We start from the raw sequence: 25,984 nt of genomic DNA, 5'->3' as shown, positions 1-25,984 counted from the left end.
TCTTTTGGACTGAGAATCTCTCCGCGGAAAAAATATAGTAGTCCTTTTCTGATTAATATGATAATCCCATAGGTGGGGTTGGGGACGTTGGCACACCTTTTGCGCTTTTCTCTTACATGTTTGTATTTATTTATTTATTTATTTATTCATACATATATATCTATTGTTAAGTGACGCTGGCAAATAAGTTGGCCAACTTGAGTGCAGCGCCACTTTCTCTTGTGAATAAAATAAAAACTACTATCACAAGAATGCCCTACTATCGTAAGACGAATGTGATTGTGTGACCTAAGTTTTTAAAATACATCAGGCTGTATACATGTCTGTTTCTTTGTAGCACGATAATTGTTGTTTTTTTACATATTTTTGTTAGCATACGACTTTGTGGGTCTATCAGCTGTAGCAGTGTCACAGAGAGTGACGATAGACACCACTCCGCCACTGAAGGAAGATGTGAACATTGACGTGGGGGGAACTTTTCATTACTCCAAAGAAGCCGTTTCAGCAAGGTATATACATGAATACATAAATTTTTTGTGTCTTACAGTCATGTATATATACTGGAAACTTTTCTCATGCAACCCTGCCTACTTCTTAGTATACCAGAAGATTTCGTACATGTGAACTTGCTGATGTCATTATTTTTCGGGAATAACTATTAAAATGTTTATTCTCTAAACTATTTTTGCAACCTTTAAGGAACAAAGATAATGTATGAACGCATCTGTGTTTCTTGTATGTTAGTAACAAGTTCCGACCTTACTATCTGTATCCATCAGCTGGGAAGGATTGTTTAACGACCTTCAGAGTGGAGTCTCATTTTACGAGTGGGCCGTCGGTTCCCGGCCGGGACATGCCGACATAGCTCCGTTCAGCAGAACTGCGGACACCATGGCAAGTACGGACCCGAACAGACCTCTGTCTCTGCATGAGGGACACACGTACTATGTCTCTGTCAAGGTGAGTCACGAGAAATAAGATAACCTTATTCTACATTATGAAATACATTGTAAATACAATCTGGTCACCATCGTGAGCAATAATATCAATGATCATAAATTCATTTTAAAAGTGAACGGTACTATTTTTGTTACATGAATTTTTCTGTGTGTCATGAAACAACGATTCCTGAACAATCTGTCCTATGTTGGTATTGTCGTTCTGTTCCACGCAGGCGTACAATATGGTAGGTTTGGTCGCTATGGCAACATCGTCAGCCGTTACCGTGGAGACGACCCCGCCCACCATGGGGAACGTCTATGACGGCAGGAGAAAAGATGTCGCCAGCGACGTTGATTACCAACCGGATGTGACGTCAATACATGCTCACTGGGACGGTTTCCATGACCCGCACACATCCATCATCAGCTACAGCTGGAGTGTTGGAACATGTCCCGAATGTAGCAACATTCTCCAGCCTCAAAATGTCGGCATTCTTACAGGTGTGGGGCATTGTTCAGTTCGAACGGACTCCACCAGTAGATAAGATACCGAGGCAGTTTGCATATATGTGCCTCTTTGACAGGGTTTGAACCTGAAAAGGTGTGAAATCTGAAAAATAGTTTTTCGAACCCTTTTCTAATCTAATTGCTAATTCTCGTATAATAGTATTACTATTTCCTTGACAAATTACTCTCATCGTGATGTTGTAGAACATCAAGAATGTGAAATAGAACCCCGTTCCTTATTTTAACTCTTTTCTGACCAGTATTGCTTCTACGTTATATAGATTCTAACCTACTGCTTTACTAGTATGTATTATGTTAATAAGGGGTCACGTGATCATCCATGAGGTTGTCCATCGACTCGCCATGTTCGCCACACTGTGGTGATATTAAAGCCTTCCTGGTTCATTTGCATACTTGGCTCCTGTTCAGATACATGCGTATCTGGCCAATTCATGACGCTGCCTAATGCTTAGGTCACATTTCCGGCTGTTTTCATAAACGAAAATCAACAATTCTTATCAGGAATATACCCAAATTGTACTCATGATTATCTTTTAAACGTTTTATTTGTGCTCGGCTGCCTTTAGTATCATACCTTTCGCTCCATACGACTGCCCGGCCGGGCCCCGGTTTGGAAATTTGACCATTAGTAAAAGAACCCCTTGTAACAACTCTCTTTATTCATCATGAACCTTACAGAAGCCAGTGTTGACGGTTTGACGTTGTTTCCCGGAAAGACGTATTACGTCACGGTTACTGCCTGTAATGCCGCTGACCTTTGTACCAGTGTGACGTCAGACGGAGTCATCCCTGACACCTCCCCACCTGTGTCCGGCAGGGTCATGGACGGGGCGTTAGGAAGTGACGTCAACTATCAGGCTACAAGGTAGGATTAAAAGTTTCTTTTACGTAAAAATGAAACAATCTGTTTTGGTAATAAACCCTTTACACGTTTGTTTACCGACTCTTCGTCCTTCATCTGTTTCTCCACCCAACAGGTAGGTGGAACGTGCTGCGCCTGCGCAAAACTACTGTTTCTGTTGGATGTTGTAACAACGTTCCATCGGAATATTGTCCATTGAATATATATTCTGTCAAAATACTTGAAAACTATAGACAGGTTGCCATTCTTGAATACGATAACATGAACTTACACGATACGTTTTGTGAAATCCACGTACGTTTTGGATTTCGCGCAGTACCTTTGGTCCACGTTGTTGGTTCATCTCATCCTCTCACGCTTTACGTAAAGGAAACGTGACATATTGAGAGGAGAAAAACGTTATCTGAGATGTAATTCTGAACGATTTTTTTTCAAAATCTAAAATGCTACTTTTGTAAGGCTGTAGGCTCTAAGGCTCTGCCAGACTAACACGACTAGCATAGTGAATATAGTGTCACATAAATACCTATATATGAGCTAAAGGTTACTTCATGTGTCTGATTATTTTCAGCAACACACTGGCGGCTCATTGGTATGGTTTCACCGACCCTCATTCTGGACTGTCCCATTATGAGTGGAGGGCGGGGACTACGAAAGGTGGCGAAGACATCCTGAGCGTGAGAAAGGTGTGTTTATGGAGTCGATGTGCATACTCGTATCAGGTTAGATCGTAATGGAATGTACTTTTAATGGGAACATCTTATCTATGTTACAGTCTAACGTTACATATCATAGTCCTAAAGACGTTCTTTCCCATCGCATATTGTAGTTATATTAAAAAAGGAATTTTTTTACTTACATAAATGGTAGTATATTAGCTATTGTACAGTCTAAGGCAAGTGTGAGATAATGATAGAAATGTACGAAATAAATCAATTTTTCACTTCTGGTGGAGCAATAAAGCGTGGAATTTAGATAACTGTGTCGAAACCTTAAAAAACGCTTCTTAAAATTGTATAATTGTCTTTAGGTAGGCTGCATATTAAGCCTAAGTGTCGTATAAAATAAACGCATAAAGAAGACATTTCTAAAGAGGAAGCATCCAAACAACCAAGTACCTGCAATTGTTTTTGACCACAGCAAGAGTTTTAAATATGTTTGGCCCTATAGTGTTATGTTATGTTATGTTATGTTATGTAACGTTATGTTATGTTTTGTTATGTTCTGTTCTGTTATGTTATGTTATGTTATGTACATAAAATTTTGACGCAAAATTTCCTTGCCCCCAGTTGCATCTTACTGATGTTGCCATAGCAACGAATGTGTCCCTACCCGAGAACACAGCTGTTTACGTCACAGTAACTGCCTACAATCGTGTTGGTCTGGCTGTCGAAACAACATCCAATGGTGAGACTCAATAACATTCATAGAGCACGTTGAAAGATTCTATATTATAGAATTGGAATTAACGTTACGATTGTAGAATTACCTAGAAGAACCTAGCCATGAGATTATTGGTTTAAAATCTTTAAAATGTTACCTAAAATTCTGTCATTACAAAACTTCATATGAAACACATCGGTACTCTAATGACAGTATGGTTTATTAAGGCAGATACATGTAGAAGAGCAGAATATATAGAAATTATAATAACATTTGTGTGGTCAAGTTTAGTTTAAACGACCTCTGACCTAGGCAGGAATAACCGACCTTGACCGATCAATGGCTTTGAATAACGGACGACGATTTTGATTTGTTCTCTACGGTTTTGTTTGTCTTTAGGTAATCTCATGTATTTATTTTTGTATAATTTGGTTACCTGCGTTATTTATGTTTTACATACAATTCTCTGTTATTTCTGTTTAAGTATTAACTTATGTTTTATTATTTCTGTAAACTGGGCCCCACTAAAAATTAACTTGTCAAAGCTGAGTGGGCTACCCAGGTGTGTTAAAATGTAATAAATAAAAAAAAATAAATCTTTCTTTTGAATATTTTAGGTTTCATTGTGGACACATCAGCGCCGACTGTTACATCTCCTGCCCGGGTTGACCAGACCCACGGGTCCGGGGTGGAAGGCACTCAGATCTGGCGTTCTGCTGTGAGGGTCACATGGGGGTATGGAGATCCTGAGAGTTTGATCGTGGAGCAGCATCTGTCTCTACATAACCATCACGGAGCAGAGGTTGCTAATGTGAAGGTAGGGCATCATGGAACATACCTTAAAGCAGTTGACAAGAGCTCGAAGCATAGGCTTTTTAGATTTAAAACAATATGTGCGCTTCATAAGTACTGATGTTTTAGTCCAAAATCTTAGGTATTACCTGGAAACTTTGCATGTCAAAAGAGTCAACAGCCACACCAATGGACATAATCACATGATGGTGACCATGTGTTAGTCTTAAACATATCAAATAATGGCTATTAACCGCCATAATATATTTTCATTTCATTTCATTGAAATTGCAACAGTGCAATACATTCGGAACAGAGGCAGCTGTTGCTGGTATTGTGTCCCGCACATAGAAACGAATACTGGACAGACAATACTCATTTTCACTTGAGTCTAGTGGGGAAAATCGTGTTAAGTGCCTTTCCCAAGGGCACAAGATCGGTGGCATGTCAGGACTCGAACCCGGGACCTCTTGATTCCGAGTCGCGCACTCTGCCATTGCGCCACACGACCCCACAAACTGTCTGTATTTTAACAGGCAACACTTGCCTGTATTTTAACAGGCAAGTATCGCATAGACAAGATTGCTATTACGAACTTATCACGGGTTAATGTGTTCTGTTTAAAAAATATATTTCATTGAAAAGGTTAAGATGTGAAGAAAGGATTTTATATTCGCTTATTCATAGGTGACCGGAAGTGAACAGACGTACACATTCACACACCTCGCACTGGACGACGGGAATGAATACGTTGCCATGGTGACGGGATGTAACGGCGCCAGTCTGTGCACTCAACAGTCTACTGCGCCTATTCTGGTAGGCATTCATGCAATAATATATATATATATATGTATAGAAAATATAGTCATGTAAAAAACTGAAATTACATTAAAAAATATTTAGATTATCATGAAAGTTCATCTGTGTTGGTAGTAATCATAGTAAAACGTTAAACTTTATTCCAACACACTATTTACAGGGATCAAATTTTCAGCGACTACTGTCGCCTTCATCAGGATAATTAATGACCAATCACTTCACAACGTGATCTCGCGAGAGTTACGGTTTACAAACACGTGACTTCACTCACACGAGACTTTACTGATACGTGACGTAAGCAATTGATCAAAAGTGCCAGGGACCACCATCTCTATTAAGTGAAGGCTGAAGTGCTCTGATATATATAGCCTCCTTAATGCCTCTTAGCCTCCTTAATGCCTCTTAGCCTCCCCTTCCTCGGCACTCTCACTACGATCCAAGACGACGGTTCACTACGCCTGACCATTTACCGGAAACCTACACACACAGACCAGTACCTCAACTTCAGATCCAACCATCCTCTTGAACACAAGCTTGCAGTCGTTAAGACCTTGTTTCACAGAGCTGACTCCATCATCACAGATCCACATGACAGGGACACAGAGAAACAACATATACAGCATGCTCTCAAGGACTGTGGGTACCCTAAATGGGCCATAGACATGGCGACTGCACCGAAACCCACCCAACAGAACAACAGAAACCCGGCAACAAAACAGAAGGACAAAGGCCGCATCACTCTCCCGTACATCAAGACCGTCTCAGAACCCCTGCGCAGAATCTTCGCTTCACACGGTATCTCCACCTCCTTTAAACCCACCAACACACTGAAACAGCTTCTCGTAGCACCGAAGGACAAAACACCCAAAGAAGAGAAGTGTGGCGTAGTGTACTGTATTCCATGTCAGGGAACCACGAGGCAGGGGACCTGCGAAGAATCGTACATTGGCGAGACAGAACGCTCACTAAGGACCAGATTTCTTGAACACAAACGCCCCAGCTCACTGTCATCTGAAGTTTCTCAACACATCCACATCGAATCACCGGGCCACACAGTCTCTCTGGACAAAGTTAGAATACTGGACACTGAACAGGACTACTTGCTAAGAGGCATTAAGGAGGCTATATATATCAGAGCACTTCAGCCTTCACTTAATAGAGATGGTGGACGATATAAACTCCCTGGCACTTTTGATCAATTGCTTACGTCACGTATCAGTAAAGTCTCGTGTGAGTGAAGTCACGTGTTTGTAAACCGTAACTCTCGCGAGATCACGTTGTGAAGTGATTGGTCATTAATTATCCTGATAAAGGCGACAGTAGTCGCTGAAAATTTGATCCCTGTAAATAGTGTGTTGGAATAAAGTTTAACGTTTTACTAAAAAAAAATATTTAGGTTTCTGTAGGCGTTTTCAAAACAACTAAATAGCTCAGTTCTGCATGCCGGCATCGGATAAATCAGTCGTTTGCGCACGTGTGACTTTGCGTGGCCCAAACCAACCCCTGCCTTCCTGCCATTATGTTCACCGAAGAAAAACATATTGTTTTTGCCCCATTTTTCTTCTTCTGTTCCAAACACTAACCTCTGACCTGGCCAATTGCCTCTTTTGTTGACGTCTGTCACCATAGTAACTGGTGTTGGGTTACATAATGTTGCATTTTCATAGTAGGCATTTAGACTCCTGTCACCATATACATGTATGTGAATGTGTTTGAGTAAGAATTAACAGAGCAGACTATATTCAAAGGTAAACATTATGCATTTGCTTTGCGAATGTTACTTTTCTAGTTATGGTTTAAAGGGGAGGTCCAATACTTTCAGTTTTGGGGCCTTTCTACCCAAAATCCTATTTGTAAATGGTGATTTATTGGTTTCTGCCAACCCCGCACATATTTGCCGTGATATCTGACCCGCTCGATGTTTCGAGGCTAGCGCCAGATTGTCCGCTGGGCGGCGCTGCGACTGAATCTGTGACGTAAAAGGTTTCATTGGAACAGAGTTAGTACACAAGAAGAGCTTCCACTGGCGGGTGTGTTCAGACCATTTCGAGCCTGGATGCTTCACGCGAACGTCAGTCTCAATTCCTTTCTGTTGGGCGTATGGGCGGTTGATATGAATAAATCCGTCAAAGGGTCGAGTAAGTTGCAATGTAAACAAACTGCGGTATTCGCGGTACCGACCTGTTAGATACAGGCTCCTGCATATCCTGCACGCCCTGCCGGATCAGGTCCCACCGAAAAATCAGCAACGTTCGGAGGTTTGCCGGGTGCAGAATCACATCGAAGTCAGGGTGGTTTCTAATGCATGGGTGGTCTGTACCGACGTTCTTTTCAGTGTCTGTCAGCTCTGGCAGGTCGTGACAACAAACACTCTCCCGTACAGAGGGCATTTCCAGGCAGTTTCTATTGTCTTCGTTTCCACACCGGCACCAATCCCGGTTCTCCAACCCTCTGTCTCCACATCACCTCCATCCCAAACGTTCTCATCGCCTGGATCGGGGTCAGAGTCACCACTACTGTCCGTCTGTGGCTAAAAACGGAAGGGTTGCACGCCCGCCATTGTTGTTTACGCTAGTAGCAGAATGAAACCTTTTACGTCACAGATCCAGTCGCAGCGCCGCCTAGCGGACAATCTGGCGCTAGCCGCGAAACATCGAGCATGTCAGATATCACGGCAAATATGTGCGGGGTTGGCAGAAACCAGTAAATCACCATTTACAAATAGGATTTTGGGTAGAAAGGCCCCAAAACTGAAAGTATTGGACCTCCCCTTTAATTTCACCCGGTCTTCCATTAAGCTTATTTGCCTTTACTTTCTACCATTTTATCTATGTCGTTTCTAGATCGACTCCTCCCCCCCTGTGATTGGCATGTTTGCAGTCCACACGGCACACGCAGCAAGACTCACCAGGCACAGGGACGGCTGGATGACGTGGACCAATCAGGGATCACCTCAGTTGAATCTCTCTTGGATCGGATTCAGTGACTACCACTGTGGGATAGAGAGTATAGCCGTGACTGTGGGGGAATCATATGGTGGCATGGAATATATGGAGGTATATTATAGGTAGTTTTCTTGGATACAACTTCATTTGATGCACCAAACTCCAAACGGCAGCATTTACGATGTATAAAATTAGATATTTCTTTACACGTTTCTTTGCACCGATAAATCAACATTTTGTACTTTTTAAAATCTAATTTTTGCATGCCTAATATTGCCGTCAAGTATGTTTTGTTAATGTAATGTTAATTCTACGTTGTCTTTTACTCATAAGGCATCCAATGCAGTTTTCAGGACTTGGGATCCCGATTTTTCAAAGTCAATATTCTAATCGTTAATCTACATACTGAGTTGAAACGACACTAACCCAATGTATATTGACCCTCATGGATAAACAGTTTCTAAACTTCTGGCGGAAAATTGGTTACTGGAATGGCCTTGGCTGATTTTTAGGGTACCACCCATAAAATAAAGGACTGGGGGCTTGTTTCTGCAGTTTTAAGATTGCCTTAATTGGAATATTTCTAGTTTTTCTGCTCTGAAATAGCATCGGATGCCTTTAAAATGCTTTTAGTGCAGTTAGCATCTGATGGTAAATCGTGATATGCTACGATTCAACTCCTATGTGATACAGAATGGTGAACCGACGGTCCTCGAAGGGAACCTACTGCTGCCTGGTAACTGTACCCCTGACGATGAGGGGTGTGTACATGGAGGGATCGTGCCGCTGTCCAGGGAACTCAGCCTGTACTCTACCATATACATCTCTCTATGGGCTGTCAACGGGGTTAGTATTTACTGTGCATTTTAAGTAATATGTGAACATTGATGGGATAGATAAATAACTAAAACACACAAGTTGTTCATTTTTTTACGTGGGGGGGCGAAAAGAAATAATTGGCGACTTACTCATTTGAGATAGATAGAATCCTTATGTTTCAAACGATATTTTTCAATGCAATTTACGTAGGTCATTTTCATACAAAGCCTTGCAAATTGGATGCAGTAAAATCGCGTACGCCAGACCTTACCCGATCGTTTATTTGGTCATTATTGCTCTTGCAGTTATGATCAGGTACCTTTATGTATACGAGTATACAGAAGCTAGAGTCTTGATCTTTGTTTTGAATCAAACTTAAGTTTGATAAACTTGGATTAAGTTCTTGATCTTTGTTGCATCAGTCAGAACTGGATGCAAAGTAAACCGGTCGCGATGCGTTCAGACTTAAGTGGCGATGCGCAAGCAACCTCTTGCGGGTGGTTTCAGATTCAGCCAATTTCAATGTGACTTGGAGCGTTTAGACGGGTCCAAAGAATACTTATGGGTAGCTTTGGTTCTGAATACGATTTGCCAGGCTAAGTATGAATAGGCTGTTGTTACCTCAGGGCAATTCTGACCGGTTCACATTGCATTGCAGCACAGGTCACACTGCCACAGATGCATACAGATACGTCGGCTGAATAAAAGACCTGGTTGTGTAAAAAGAGTCTCTTTACTCAGTGTCTTACTAACCTGATGAAACTATCCACGTATCTACCACGTACTTCACGTCCAGTAATGAGTATTTGCATTCCTATGATATATCCTGTCCATTTTGCAGGTTGGTTTAAGAAGCCGCACTGCGCACTCCGCCTTCACTGTGGTTCCAGCAGGTGGCTCCACCAGCGGGAGTCTGCAGCTGGTCCGGCGGTGTGACGCCCACTCCTGCCTCGGGCACTGCACCTGCGCACCAGTCGGACAAACCTGTGCCGTACCGATGGAGAATCCCTGCTCTCACTTCAATACATGTGAGTTTTTCTTTACGTTTCAGAAACAACAAAAAAATTGGAAAACGTCTGATGTTTCCAAAATCATATCCAGTTTCTTGAGTAACTGCTTTTTGGCGTATCGTATTACCTGGATGTCTAACCTTCATCAACGAAGATATATTTGATACCTTGAATGTATTTCTAATATTCCTAGTCACATTATCAGGAACTTTCTTCCATTAAATTTTTAAGTGGTAGGCTATTGTATGAGATGCTAATGTTATTGTATTAATCCCTGCAATAAGTCTGTCAATCAACTTAAACCCAATCTCCGCTCACTCCAAATTTCTCAATTTTCGAATAGAATTAAAAATGTTTGCAACGTCTTTAATAATTATTTTAACAGTCAAAATCCAAACAACGAAAAAGACTAATTTGTTCTCAGTTATACTAACTGCGTCTTTCATTGTCTTCAGCTGATTCTGCATACTCCACAATCGAGGTGTACGACAGAACAGAATACAGACAGTGGACTGAGGCAGACCTGGAGTCTGATGCTGACTACACCTACTCGACATGCGCATTAGCAGCCAGCTGGAAGGAGGTTACTGTGGGAAGTTCCAGGCCGTACAGATATGAGTGGAGTGCAGGAATTCAGGTATTCCTTTTTAAAGGTCCAATTTTTATGCACTTGTGTCATCATGATGTTTGTTAGCTACTGATTTAGATAGATTTTAGCTCAACGTTCTTTTAAGGTGATCCCTGTTTAAAAAGTACAATCTCATGTGACTTTTACACAAACAGTAATTGTAGAGAAAAGCATCCTTTTTCTAATCATGTTATAACAACGTCATTGTACCATGTTTATATTGTCAACAAGACCAAGACATAACATGCCAGTGTGATTGGGCATATGGCTTTGCAAATGAGTAAGTAAATGAGTGAGTGAGAATGAATGAATGAATGAATGAAATTGTAGTTCTATGACTCAATTATAGTTCAATATCCAGATAATGTAACAAGGAAATTGAATTACTCTTTTTTGGTGATTTTAAAAACATCGTGACAATTCTCTTATAATAATTGTTTAGTGCAAACTTTTTCCCACCAATGGCTAGTAAAAGGAACATTTGATAAAAAATACAAATACAGGTGATACAGGTGATAATATTACATAATTAGCTAACTCCCAGACCTACTGGATTTGATGTCCTTTTTCAAACGGAGAAAGAGCATTTTTTCTGCAATTATCCATAGCCAATAACATTAAATTTCACGGCAAGATCATGGGTTTTACAGCACAGATTTTGTTTTCAAACTTTCTTTGAAAACTGTTTTAGTATATGCTGGGTTCATCCTAGAAGTGCTTTGTTTATAATCTAATGCTTATTAGGCTTTAATTTAGGTTTTGTCAGCTATAGATATCTGTATCTTTATCTGTATAGATGGTGTGATAGCCCTTTGGTCAAACAAACAGTTAATACTAGTCAACCTCCAAGGAGGCCAAGCCGTGTCAAGGATTAGATTTTTTGGTCAAGAAGGAGTCTTCTCTTCTGTGGGTCCAGTTATGTAGTGATTGTGGACACTCCAGAGAACAAACTATTTACACATAACTGTGCAGAGGTATGGGTCAACGTGCCAAACCATGGAAACAGGAAAACAACACAGTTGTGTTTAAGGTGTCAGTTACAATGCTGAGAATAACTGTCGGTGACAAACACAACAAGCTGGCTTTAGCCTGGTATTAAAGGATTATCCTACCTTGTAGACAACTTCCACGTTAAAGCAAAATCTCTGCAGTCCACAAACATCTGTTAACGCTTTTATAGGTAAAGTTTAGCTTTGTTATGTACTTCTTCTTTAAACTGGAAGCAGCTTAAAGTTCCTGGGGTTGAAAGTTAAAAAAAAATACATTTTTCCACATATATTCCAGGCATCTTTCGAATAGCCTGAAGAAAGATGGATCCTTAAAAAATAAGTATTTTGTCAACATGACCTGTCCTTTCAAACTAGTGATGAAATTTTACATCTTTGATCATCTTTGGTAATTAATATAAATAGGCCAAGTAGGGAATAATACACATAGACATACTGAGCATGCAAGTAGTATATATTACGACATTTCACACAAATAGACAGAACTATGAAAAAAATTATTGTCAATATCACCACCTGGCTAACTTAAGAATTACTTCACCTGAAGAAATCTCCAAGACTTACAGGAAGACCATACTGTAAACCCTTATCATCTACTTGTAGTACGGAATGTCACGCAAGTCTAAACTATGGCGGCACAAGAATAACACAGACTGTGTTTATGGTACAAGCAGGCACGAACACTCGGCATTCACCATGAACAATCCTGGTTTAAAGGCTTACTGTGGGTTGACGTCCTGCACATTCTGTCGACTAACTAAACACAGCCTGTCCATTTATACAGGTGACAGCATTGTTCACTGTTGGCACAGTATACATAAAGATCAGATCTTAATACGTTCTGCACAACCTCATGTCTAAAGAGGTATGGATTCTAATCTAAACCACAATTCTGTCTTTAAGACGTTCTGCGAAAACTGACGTCTAAAGATCTGAGGATTTGCTAACATAACTTGTAATGGTGTCAGGATTGTGGACACGCAATACTACATACTAGTAAGCAAAACAACAAGAAAAAGGTACATTTCCATGCTGGTACATTTGTATGAAAAACAGACTTTAGGAATTACTGTTTTTGTTCAGTGTTTCAAAGGGGAAAGGGAAACTGACAATAGCTCAAAGTAATATACCAGCCAGTGCAGTAGGCATGCTTTATCTGTAAATCACGTTTTATCACTATGCTCAGAAGCACTTTTACACCTCTACTAAGATTAGTTAAGACCTTCCAGCTGTATCTTTGAATCTGAACAGTGACCACAAACATAAGAGATAAAACTGTAGGTATATTTTGGCATGGCGGGTTCGAGGAATCTTACCCCAACAAACAGGAAAACCCGTTCTAAACTAATTTCCTACAGTTAATTTGAAAAATGAGCTTCAAATACATTTTGAAAAATTGACTGGTTAAAGATTAACTGTTAAGCTGTGTTTGGCTTCTGCTGACGACTTGTTGTGCAATGCAGCAAGCTACCTGTGGTGTGAGAGGCGATCAATCACAGCATCTCCACCTAAATTCTGGAAAGGTCCGGCTAGACACCTGCAAACTAAAAAAAAAAAAAAAACTTAGGGCCTATAGTCAGTGTACCATGGGTTTGGCATCCAAGCTAAAGTAGACAAGCAATATAAAGCCCGTAACTCTGCTGTGTAATAATCTGCTATAATCAACGAGACCAAGATAAAAACATGCTAGTGGGACTGGGTATGTGGCTGTCTAAATGTGAGAATAAATGAGTGATTGAGAATGAATGCATGAATACGTCGGTAATTGTAGTTATGATATACTACTAGTTACGTCAATTTTATATAGACATCCAGATAATGTAACAAGGGAATTGAATTACTCAAGCTTTTGTTGATTTTAAAAAAAATCGCTTGAGTGACAATTCCCTTGCGATACAATAGTTGTTTAGGTCAAACTCTTTTCCGCCAATGGCTAGTTCAAAAGAAACATTTAAAAACGGAATACAAAATATAGATGGCAATATTACATAATTAGGACTAAAAGCAAACTAAAAAAAAACGTGGCCTAGTGTGCCATGTGCCTGGCATCCAAGCTACAGTAGCCAAGATGAAAGCTCGTAAATATACCGTGTAATAATCTGCTATAATATGTTCCTGAAACAAATAACAAACAAACAAACAGCATTTTCTCCTTGTCAGGGAGAGAGTGTTGGAGCCGGACTGTTTGATCTCATCCATGATGACGTATGGCGGGACGTTTCCATGGAAACACACGCGATCCTAACCATGCCGAGCGGAGGTATGTTCAGTGTTATGATCTGAATGAGCTGGGTAGTCTATAACTATACCTATAGACTAGTTGTTACAAATAAACTTTCATACAAGTAAATTAGCATGCCACGAGTTTTAACTTAAATGTAAAGTTTTTTAAAAGTATAGTATAGTAGTATAGTAGTGTGTTAAAACACACTACTATACTACTATATTATACTATACTACACTATACTATAGACTCCGTGGAGTGGCTGTCAACACATACTATACTTAAGGGTTAATGACCCGCCCCGAGGTGAATATGGTGTGATAAAGCCTTGTCAGTTGCTATAACCACAGAAAAAAGCCACCAAGTGAGCGCAGCGAACGAGGTGACGTTATGAGGTGGTTATAGCAACTGACAAGGCTTTATCACACCATATTCACAGAGAAAGGGCGGGACAGTAACGTTATTATCGTACAGATTACACTATAGCCTATCCAGTTCCATCTGGAGTCACCTGAGGTCACTGGACAATAGTAATCATGACAAGTAAAATTCTTCAATATTATTTATTTCTTGTATCAAGTGATTTGTGCCTTTTTTGCTTTGTTTGTGACTGAACACTTCAAAGAGTCGCTTGAGGCCGGTGTTACCTACTCGTTCTACGTCCGGGTCTGGTATGACGACCACACCTACAGCGTGTTTCAGTCTGACGGCATCACACCTGACTACACCCCGCCGGCTGTCTCCACCTCAAGAAAGGTAAGCAGACCATCATCATCATCAGGTAAGCAGACCAATTCATCAAATCCTATCAAAATATTAAAATGACTCTAAGAAAGGGACATTACATGCATGACCCCACTTGCCTTTAGCTAGCCTGTAGCTAATGCTTTTCGCATTCCAGGTACATCTTATCGTGTTCGTTCAAGAATTAAGTTACATAGATTTTCTATAGCAAGCAAGAGAGGAAGCTTAACAATCAATCAATTCCATCAATCAATTTATTCAATCAAACAAAATCGTACAGAAGCGGGAAATGCAAATGCAAATGCACCCTGAATTATGTATTCAATTTTTACAATTGGTTAAAAAACAGAACAGGACAAGTACACAGAAACACACTATATACAAATATGTACAAACACAATTCAATCTACAACAGGAAATAGCAGATATAGCTTTTTAACAAAGATGATTGGTACATAGATGATGTATTCCTGGCTAATGTCGGCGATGTCACCTATCACATGTTAGTTTAGTATGCTTACTTTCTGGTGCAATGCAGTTTGGGTAATTTCAACGCGCAAGCTACGTTAAGCTGCTCTGCGTGCATTATTTTTTTTTGCATACAAAGTGACTTTCATAAAGTTTACAGCGGCCCAGCTTACTACTTTTGAAATACAATGTGTCCCGCCTTCATCAGCATGGGAGTAATACCTTTACATAATATCTGACTTACGGCTTGACTTCTAAAATAGCCTGTGATGAAGGCAAGAAGAATTAGTGATGTGCAAACTAGCTTTTTTGGCTACCCAGTAGGCAATCTGAGACATAAGTATTTCGAACCCTGCAATGTGTATGGTGATGTATTTAAAATGTTCACCTCCTCAAAAAGCATCAATGATAATTAATAACAATTTTGTTACAGATCAAGGACCTTTTGTCACCGGAAGAATCACACGATGTAGACTACATGGCTCAAACGACTTCACTAAGTACAAGCTACTCATCGGTGTTCTTTGATTCCGTCACTTCCGGTGACAGCAGCCACATGCAAAGGTTTGAGCTGGCACTTGGGACATATCCTGGAGGTATTTTGATTGTAGTTTTACTGGTAGCTAGCTAACTGATGATCATTTAATTTCAATTTGATCTTTGATATGTTTCTTATAATATGTATTCGCGGCGTTATATTGTTATTTTACAGTATTGTTTAACAAATACGGTAGAAATGGCATCCTTTATGTAACATGCCCACAGGTGAAGACGTTCAAAAGTTTGCAGAAAACCACGTTGATGGACTGACGACCAACTACACGTTTTCTGGACTTTCTCTGTCACCGACCAAAACCTACTACTCAACCGTGAGAGCTTTTAACTTGGCGGGTCTCCATATTACGTACCATTCTGATGGAGTCATGGTGGACACTGCGCCTCCTACAGCAGGAGTAGTACATGATGGAACAGGTATTCTCTGAATAATCTTCAACACATACGTCGCTTTCTTAGGCTGCACCTATTTGATTTCTTGGTAAACGAATTCGCCCGCTTCATTTTTTTTCTGATTTGCAAAAAAAAAAAAAACAGAATCAACTGCAAAATGCTTATACTTTTCCCTGCACAGTTGAAAACAGTCATTTCCTTACCAGTTGTTATAGTAATTCCATCTTTCAATGCAATGGTATCATTAAAAGTTCAAATTTTATTGTTTAAATTTTGAACCAGCCTGGTATGTTGACGTCATGACTCCTATTGTACCATTGTGGGCCATAATCACTGAGGATGCCTAGGCCTGTTTTTATCTTAATTTTTTTTTCGGCCGTCCGCTCCATTATTTTTCTAGAAAAATCCGTTAACCAAGAAAATACAATTGGTGTGGCCTTAACAGTACAAACGTAAATGCTGCTACCGCATCATTTTATGGACGTCGAATGAGTCAATGAACAGTTGCAGACGGGTGTGTTGCCATTTTTCAGGAGTACATGATGCAGATTATCAGTCATCTACCACCGAGCTGTCGGCGTTCTGGCACGGTTTCACCGACCTGGAGTCCGGAGTGCGGCGGTATCTGTGGTGTGTTGGACGGACTGGAGATCCGTCTGAGTGTAGCGTGAAAAACTGGATGGACAACGGGGCTTCTGAACGAGGAACAACCGATACAGAACCTGCTCTTGTTACAGGTGCATACTTTTGCAATACAGTTTTTCTCTAAATCGGATTAAATAATTCTTAACTATCTAAATACAGTAGCTAATAACCCTTCTTGATCGTTTTAGCCGCTATCGTATTGTATGGGATGGTGTATAATTTGCAGGATAACTATAGAAGCTGTCGGTGGATTATAATGATGGTAGGTGGAAGCGTCTTGATTGGACCTTTAAATGTTAAGGTTATGGCCTTGTTAAGGGAATTAAAACTGTCATGATCAGGACATGGTAAGATCACAGATTTTGTCACCAGGTTTAAAATACACGATCAACTGATATAATCAATGCAGGTCTTATTTTCAAAATCAACGAGAAACATTTATAATTGGATAGTCGAAAATGTTTGGCAAAAATACAAGATCGAGGAATTATTGCAACAATGATAAACATATATAAAACATGTTATTGCAGGAGAACGTTATTTTATCAAAGTCGTGGCCGAGGATGCTGCCGGAAACCGCTCGCCTGCCGCGGTGTCTGATGGGATAGTGATTGACAGCACGCCTCCGGTACCGGAAGCTGACCTGGTCTATGAAGACAACCTGCTGCTGAACCCTTCATTTGAGCTGGTCAGCGGATCAGCTGACATAAAAAGTAAGCTTAGGAGACGGGTATTTTTTTTTCACAACTGGTAAATTCTCACCTTGCTGACGTTTTGGTGTCTGTCAGACACCTTCTTCAGAGCTTTTGACTGGAGTACTGCATCTCGCCGCTATATGTAGCCGATGTAGGTGACGCTTTTGCGGCGAGAACACTGTCCCAAACGTGGTTTAGGTTGTACTCCCCCTCGTTCCGGTTCATTACAGGGGCTGACTTTCTGATCCAAACTGCCTTCTTGATTCAGCGGGTTGTTCTATTGTCTTCTCTGTCTATAACTTTTGCCTCCTCAACTATGCAGTTGTTTCTAGCAATGTGATCTGTCACTGCTGATTTCTTTTCTTTTTTGTAAGCTGTTAATATTAGAAATACATTTTCTTCTTCTGTCACAAAGGAAAGCACTTGGGCTTAGATATTACTTGTTACTTTTGCATACACTGTTTTGCTGCTGCAATCATGTTGTACTTTCCAGCCTGCCTGGTACTTTTAGAATTCCTTCGCACATTTTATTTTAAACATCAAAGATTTTGAGATAGACAAAACTGTTTCATTGCTCCCACTTGCTCGCTATGTCATTTTTTTTATAATTAACATTCATATTGCAACTTCTGAAAGTTGTCAGGTTATTTCGACTTTTTATGTAAAACTAATTGTAATCAAATGTTTATTTCATAAGCAAAATTCATAGGATTTCCACATCCAGGATCAGACAATGGTGTCTGTGAGGAAATAACGTGAAAACATCGTCACTTCACATCCGTCAATCCTATCACGTAGAAAATTTCTGTTATTGCAGGTTGGATTTCAAATAATGATTTTCATGAGGCTGTGCAAGTTTCACCAAGACCATGGGATGAGATCGCAGCCAAGGATGGGCAACATTATCTCATACTTCGTGGATCGATTTCACAAACAATAGATACAACACCAGGTAGTTTGTTTCCTTTAATGTGTTTGAGCTTGGTCATATTTTGACATAGCTGATTCGAATTTTATTGTATTGACATTTTTTTTCTATTCCAAAGATTGACATTGTGACGGCACGCTTTAATTATATAAACTTATTTTATGCCGTCACCAACGCAGTTGACAAATACAAGACAAGACAATTTTCACTTGAGAACGTTGTGTAGTATGCCCTTCTCAATGGCACAAGATTGTTGGCATGTCTGGACACTTCTTGGACCCGAGTCGAGCACTCTGCCGTTACGACACACGGCATTGTTGACAAATTTTGGCACTTGATAAATAATATTTCCTTTAGCCACAGAATCTAGCATGTTTTGTACACGCATATCAATTAAATGGGCAATTGGAACATGCGTAAGGATTTTATAGTCTAGTTTCCTATCAACAGAATTATTTTAGTGAAGATGTGACTGGTGAAATACAACACACTTTACCTGTGTGCACAAGTTGACAAACGTTAGTGTGTGCATGTTCCCGTCATCTTAGTATGACCAAAGTACTAAGTAGTATTCGGTACTAAATGTGGTCTATTTACCGTCAACAGGGCAGGAATACCGTGTTTCTTTCTGTGTAAACCACGACACGTTATCGGACGTACCCACACTGAACCAAGAAGGCACTGTTACGGCTCCAGGGATCGCCTCTGCATTCAAACTGAGAAATCGGCCCGCTTCATCGAATGACAGAGAAACAGCAATGAAAGAAGATCAGTCATCTTGGGACACTTGGCAGAGACAGGCGTTCTTCTTCACTGCAGTAGACAACTCTTCTGTCATCACTTTAGGTTCAGTGGGTAGAAAAGCAGGCATATCTGTAGACAATGTTAAGGTACGTCTTATATTTATGCCACAAACGACCTAACTGATAGGTAAACCACTTTCTCTTTTTCAATGCTGAGAATGTAATGTTCACTTGAAATAAAATACGTAAAATACCCAATTTTGACTTATTTAATCGAATTGAAAACAGTTGTAATATCTGCTCATCTAGGTTCAGGCGATGACGTATCGTGGCAGTCGGTACAACAGCACCGCTCGTTACTATGGAGACGTTGAGATATCTTGTCAGCTCCTTTCTGATTGGAGCACAGTGGTGGCGAAGTGGAGCATGGTGGATCCGGAGTCACCCATTGTTGACTACTCGTGGGCAATCGGCAAAGTTAGAGGTAGATACTACACTATAACGATAATGTATTACTTCTTATGTATTCAAACATTTTTTGTTGATTCCCTTAACCGGTAAATCGCCCATTTAGGCATAACACAGCAGTTTTGTACATGTAAGGACAAGCTGCGTAAGACTGGACTGTAAGGTTTAAACCACTTGAACCGGGAAGGTCCCCTACTCATTTCGATAAGTGCGGTGCATTCTTTAACGTGCGTGGGGTGTGGCTCTCCCCAAACACGGGACCTCCAGTTTACGTCCTATCCGAGGGACGTCCCTAGCCAAAGGTAGGTACTCATTTACACCTGAGTGAAGTGAGTAAGTCGTGTTAATGATTAAAACCGTAGGTCTTTCGAGAGCGCAGGGAACTAGCTTAAACGCATTACGCCATGGTCACAAACGTCATAGGCCATCGTACTCTGCGCTAGGAAGAGCACGTGGTTGAGTTGCAGATAAATCACAGACAAAAGTAACTATCGCTGAGCATCGTGTAATTGAAAAGAAAAGATGAAAATTTTTGACATGTTCATTTCTAGAGCCCCTATAGCAGTACGAACCACCTACGGCAATGTTCAACATTTTTGACAGTATCTTTAATATGAATACAGACGACATCTTGAAGTCTGCGCAATGCTGTACCCTGTACAGCTGAAAACGTCCAGACAGCACGCAAAGACGTCTTGATTTTTTTTCTTTTCTTGATGTAAAGAACGGAGATTAAGATATACACATGGGTGTTTTATGATTAGATCTTATCCCTTATTATCCCTTATTATCCCTTAGATCTTATCGTCAGTAAGTCAAGAGGGCATCTTACTTTTTATGGCTTCCAGAAAAAAAAAACATGTCCCCAGCAAGGTGAATGGAGGGTTGTTCAGGGTGTTAGAATAGGGCAAAACGCCCCAGGACCCTGGAGATTAACTAAACAATACATGGCGAGTGCTAAAAATGTACGGTTTTACATTGACTATGCTACTACCATTGGTGATTGAACTAGTTAGCCATTAAAAATGCACCACACATCATAAGTACGTGGCCGTGGGTTACTGATCGTCATTTGTACCCCAGGTGGAACTCAGCTGCAAGGCTTTACGTCTGTAGGACAGACGCGCAGTGCACGTCGGTCCGACCTGCCCCTTCAACACGGCTCCTACATACACGTCACCGTGGTGGCCACTAACGCTGCTGGACTCAGATCAGGTGGGCGGGTTCGGTTTGTGTCGACGGAGAAATCGCCTTTTCCGAAAGAACAAGGATTAGCACTTCCTTCTCTTAATTCCTTTACCCAGTGCATAGATTTTAATTCAAAAATATAGGCAAACCAAACATTAAGAAAAGTATACCCTTGAAAGCATGAAAGTTTATCTGTTTTTATACAAGTCATTATGAAATAAAGACTAAGCTTTACCTTCCAACACTAACTCCAAAGAGTTGGGACCCTACATTTTCGGTTGACTCCATTAACTTTGTTTACGGAATGGACCCGTCTACTCTTAAAACTTGACGCCAGGGACACGTGACCGTAGTAGCGACCATACGTGCCAGATAACTTGTGTCGCCCCCCGTCTCTGTTCAGGGTAGGTCTGTGAGCTATTATGTAGACCGCCTCCTTCACTCCTCTTCCAAACCTTAAATAGTCTAGAACATTGACCAGAAATTTCCTACACTTAGACGTTTTAACTAAACCTAAATTGCAGTGATCAGAAGTAATTATTTTTCTCTTACCAATATTTTCACAACTGCATTCTTCTCATCTTTCAGTCATGTACTCGGACCCCGCTGTGGTTGATCTAACGCCCCCGGTGATTGGTTCCGTCATGGATGGAGCCGACAACACTTCCGTTGATGTTGACTATCAGATGAGTGACGTCATATCCGGGGCGTGGCCAGACGTCATGGATGATGAGAGTGGTATAGAATCATGTGAATGGGCTCTGGGTGAGTTTTTAAAATCTCTTTATTAATCGTCGTCGTCACCACTACCTCGCCCCCAATAAAATGACTTATCTTTTTTTTTTTTAAGATATATTCTGACATCACAAGACGTGGTGACGGCACACTCAATTTTTTTTCAACTTATATTAATTCCGCCACCAACACAGGCCGGGGACAATACAATACTCATTTTCACCTTAGCGAAGTATGGAAAGTCGTGGAAAGTGCCTCTCCCAAGGGCACAAGATCTGGGGCATGTCAGGACTCGAACCCGGGACCTCTTGATTCCGAGTCAAGCACTCTGCCGCTACGCCACACGACTAACAATGTCTATGTATACTGTAAAAAGCGATAACGCATCACAGTTTAGTATAACTTGAAAGAAATAAATTATTTCTATTATTTCTATATCATTTCAAATAATATCTGAGGTAGTGAGTTGTTCAGACGAAATCTAACCACCTCTTGTGTCACCATACCCCAACACCTAATTTGGCGTACACGTACATGTATCTGTTATTTGGAACAAGGAAAAGTTCCGTGGTAACAAATTTGCAGATGCAGGATTTTCTTCTTTACAACTTAACACGCCATGTTTTAACTATAAACTCAGAACCTTCCCTCAAATACCAGCCGAAACTGGAGATCAGGAGCAGTCTGTACAGACCTAGGCCACGCCTAAGCTTACATTCTAGACGAATCAAATATAATCTGAGTCAAATTTGACAGCCGACAGAGCCCAACCTACGCCACTAAAATATCAGCCAGCCACCAGCCAAGCATGACTGAACCTCCTATCCACACCCGAATGCTGTTAGCATTTTGCAACATCCGAATGACGCAGCCGAACCCAGCCGACTTTCCTGTTCTGGAGATAAGTTTTAAACGCATCCAGTGCAGTTTTTAGGGCTTGGAAATACGATTTTTCAAAGTCAATATTCCAGTTACTTATCTACATACTGAGTTCAAACTACACTATTCCGATGTATATTGACCCTCATGGAGCAAAACTACTCAAATTCTGACGGAAAATGGTCACTGGAAGGGCCCTCGGCTGATTTTAGGGGACCTCCCATAAAATAAAGGACTCATCTTGGGGCTTGTTTGTCCAGTTTTAAGTACCAAAAGTATGAAGTACTGATTTTAAATGTGCTAATGTGAAGCAGTGTCAATATAATAAATACATGTATTACCTTATTCAGAATATTTCCAGTTTTGCTGCTCTGAAATCTTATTGGATGTCTTTTTGGATCCCGGGTTTGCAGGATACAGGCGGGGCATAGCAGACCTGACGGAGTTCATGCCGGCTGAAGGACAGAAGAGATCCGCCTCTCTGGACACTCTCGGAATCCTGAGGCAAGGACAGAAGGTGTACTTTATCGTCCGATGTCACAACAAGGCCGGCCAGGTACGAGAACTACTGACAATTTTCTTAACAACACTTATTTTCCATATCCTGTTTTTTACTGGCATAACTACGACCTAACACATAAAAGTCCTCTTATTCTCTTTCATATGATATACAGCTGATCTTCGAATGAGTGCTTTTAAAAACAATTGTTGGTTTATTTGTTTCAGTCGGGTCTCCATTAGTGACTGGCTAAATATTTTCCAGGATTCCGTAGTCAATCACAAACTTTTTTTTTTCATTCAGCATACAGTTAACAAAATTAGGCTACAGGACACAGTGACGACGGGCTCAAGTTTCAAAACTTATGTTAGCGCCGCCACTTATACGAATAAAACTAATAAATATTACTAGACAATGCAAAACACTAACGAAGAATACATGTGAAAGAAAAACACAGTCGAATTGATGAAGCGAGAGTCCACAATCCCCACCCAAGATGAAAAGGACAAAAATAGAATTAAAAACGTTTTGTTGCTAAATGTAATTTTGGGTGGTTGACATAATGTTACAGTTAACTCGAAAAAAATAAACCGGGGAACCGTTCAAAATTAAGAGTTGTTTCGCTCTATCTGAAAGGGTGTTTAAGTTAACAGTGTCCTAAGATCCCAGAAATCACAAACTTCAATATTAGTAGACCTCAATTTAACGTTCTATTGCAGAAAGGTCCCTAACTAAATAAAGCTAAATATTAATTCTTTTTTCCTAAATGAAGTCGTGTAAATGGCTTTTAACAAGAGAACACCATCGAGTCTTGTTGGTTGATTCAAATTTTGGACCTATTGGTTCTGAGCCAAACATTAAACCGTTACGCCATACGATGTCTCTTATGTCTACTTTTCCATAAAACTGTTCACAACACTTTGTGACATTTCCACAGTCATCAACGGCATCTTCTGACGGAGTGACAGTCGTCAGGGACCCGCCCGGGGTAGACCACGCCTCCCTGGAGATTCTATCGGAGCCTGTGACGCACTTCCGGCCAAGAAACCATGAGCAGTACCGACCGGACGAGATAAAAATCCGCTGGGACGGATTTGAAGACGAGTCTGGCATTTCACATTATCAGGTATAGAATTCTGAAAATGCATCATTGTAGATCATTTGTATAAAGAGAAATGAATTAAAAAAGTCATAATTCGGTCTAAGTTGGTTAAGGGCTTCCTTTTTTTTCATTCCAAACTTTTTTTCTTCTGGGCAAACGTTTTATACGGTGTAACGTGATCGTAAAACAAGAATTTTCTTGTTTTTATAGTACATGTTGGAAGGGACAGACCTGTCCACACAATGGATTGACATCCCGTGGAAGACTCAGAACACTGCTAAGCTGACCGGCCTCCAGTTTGTACCGGGAGAGATGTACACATTAAACCTCAGGGCCGTCAACTTTGCCGGCTTGTCCAGTCAGTATATCTCAAGGGAGATTGTCATTGTAGAGTCGGCTCCGAGTATCCGAGGTAAGAATTTCTATGGTAAAGTTTCTTCTCTTCCCGTGTCTTTACGTGTAAAATTTAAACTTTACTGATGGATTATGAAAGTTGAAGCGGTTTGCACATTTGTTTTTCACGTCAAAGATGTTTGCTTATAATATAATTGCAGGTGAAATCGCCATAACCTGGCCATCAAGTGACACGTTTCATCTGAACTGGGAGGGAAGCTTCGAACCATTTAATCCAAGTAAGTGTGCTACAATTTTAAAGCCCTAGCATTCTCAGCCATATTATTCACAAGTGATAAAACTTGAGCTGTGAAACATATGTGACGCCTTCTCATAGGTTTTTTTCCCCCAACCCTTTTTTTTCCAACCCTGTAGGTCTGTTTTAGGCCTGACCGAGGGCGGCGTGGTGTGTTCTACTGGGTAGAGACTACAGAACACCTTGTTTTAGTTTTTTTTCAAACCTGAAGGTTTGTTTTATGAGATCTCTGTAGGCCTGGCCTAAGGGCGGCGGAGGTGTGTTCTACTAGGTAGAGACTACAGAACACCTTGTTATAGTTTGTTTTTTTCCAACCCTGTAGGTCTGTTTTAGGCCTGACCGAGGGCGGTGGTGGTGTGTTCTACTGGGTGGAGACTAGAGAACACCTTGTTACCTTCGCCAAGAAGGTTATGTTTTCAGGGGCGTTCGTGTATGTGTGTGTGTGTGTGTGTGTGTGTGTCAACACGATAACTTGAGAAGGCCTTGATGGATTGTCTTGATACTTGGTAGATGGGTAGGTTTTGATGAGACCTCAAAATGATTAGATTTTGGACCCCCTAGCGGCTTGTTATGGTACTGCAGCTGAACTTCCGGTTTTGATATCTCAAGATCCAGACATGCTATGGTGATGAAATTTAGATGGTAGGTAGCTCTTGTGCTGGGAAAGAAGTGACGTGAGTTTAGGCCCCCTATCGGCTTGCTCTAGAACTGCAGGGGGGTTTAAAGGACAAATGTTTAAAAGAGGATAACTCAAGAACCGATTGATGGATCATCATGATTTTTGGTATGTAGGTAGCTCAAGTGACGCTTGACATAATGATATTACAATTATGCGAATATCGATTAATTTGCATAATTAATGAGGAAATTCTATAAATCATCTGCATTCCATGATAGGAAGTTCAAGCTTGTAACATATGTTATTAAGAACGAGAGAAACACAGGCAAATATTGATTATGCAAATGAAGACTTAATTTGCATAATTAATGAGAAAATGTTATAATTGCGTAGTGGTAACTGCCTGGAATTTCATACTTTGGGTGTTTGAAAGTTAAGTGAAGGTGAACAGAATTAAACATAACTTATTTAAATAAGGACCACATTTGCATAATTTATGAGAAAATGGCATTCTTTGTTAAGATAAGACTATCTTTTGGTGAAGAATATGTCTTTGATCAACAGACTGATATAATTCATGCAATTGAGGATCCTATTTGCATAATCAGGGTGATAAGTATATTTCTCATTCATAAAGGCTAACATCATTTGGCGAAGGCATGAGATCGTGGAACTCTAGTTATAGTTTTTTTTCCAACCCTGTAGGTCTGTTTTAG

General features: G+C 40.5%; 1 protein-coding gene across 1 annotated transcript in view; it reads left to right on the top strand.

The window, feature by feature from the left end:
- The window catches only part of LOC109464304, a 56,252-nt gene extending 31,772 nt beyond the window's left edge, over window positions 1–24,480 (top strand). Inside the window, exons 36-63 of the mRNA XM_019761257.1 lie at window positions 374–509; window positions 780–960; window positions 1,175–1,442; window positions 2,148–2,334; window positions 2,903–3,017; window positions 3,621–3,738; window positions 4,332–4,531; window positions 5,194–5,322; window positions 5,859–6,209; window positions 7,661–7,825; window positions 8,169–8,345; window positions 8,964–9,116; window positions 9,931–10,117; window positions 10,555–10,736; window positions 13,895–13,994; window positions 14,584–14,714; window positions 15,604–15,766; window positions 15,936–16,142; window positions 16,652–16,855; window positions 17,294–17,476; window positions 18,276–18,410; window positions 18,993–19,276; window positions 19,439–19,613; window positions 20,681–20,812; window positions 21,374–21,550; window positions 22,813–22,955; window positions 23,836–24,024; window positions 24,211–24,480. Coding sequence (XP_019616816.1) covers window positions 374–509; window positions 780–960; window positions 1,175–1,442; window positions 2,148–2,334; window positions 2,903–3,017; window positions 3,621–3,738; window positions 4,332–4,531; window positions 5,194–5,322; window positions 5,859–6,209; window positions 7,661–7,825; window positions 8,169–8,345; window positions 8,964–9,116; window positions 9,931–10,117; window positions 10,555–10,736; window positions 13,895–13,994; window positions 14,584–14,714; window positions 15,604–15,766; window positions 15,936–16,142; window positions 16,652–16,855; window positions 17,294–17,476; window positions 18,276–18,410; window positions 18,993–19,276; window positions 19,439–19,613; window positions 20,681–20,812; window positions 21,374–21,550; window positions 22,813–22,955; window positions 23,836–24,024; window positions 24,211–24,480 — 5,042 coding nt within the window. The remainder of the gene's footprint in view (window positions 1–373; window positions 510–779; window positions 961–1,174; window positions 1,443–2,147; window positions 2,335–2,902; window positions 3,018–3,620; window positions 3,739–4,331; window positions 4,532–5,193; window positions 5,323–5,858; window positions 6,210–7,660; window positions 7,826–8,168; window positions 8,346–8,963; window positions 9,117–9,930; window positions 10,118–10,554; window positions 10,737–13,894; window positions 13,995–14,583; window positions 14,715–15,603; window positions 15,767–15,935; window positions 16,143–16,651; window positions 16,856–17,293; window positions 17,477–18,275; window positions 18,411–18,992; window positions 19,277–19,438; window positions 19,614–20,680; window positions 20,813–21,373; window positions 21,551–22,812; window positions 22,956–23,835; window positions 24,025–24,210) is intronic.
- The last annotated feature ends 1,504 nt before the right edge of the window (window positions 24,481–25,984 follow it).

This window comes from Branchiostoma belcheri, unplaced genomic scaffold, assembly GCF_001625305.1.
Source record: "Branchiostoma belcheri isolate BF01 breed outbred unplaced genomic scaffold, Haploidv18h27 scaffold136, whole genome shotgun sequence".
NCBI lineage: Eukaryota > Metazoa > Chordata > Leptocardii > Amphioxiformes > Branchiostomatidae > Branchiostoma > Branchiostoma belcheri.
Note: the sequence above shows the minus strand (reverse complement) of the source record. Positions and strands in the feature narration are given on the sequence as shown.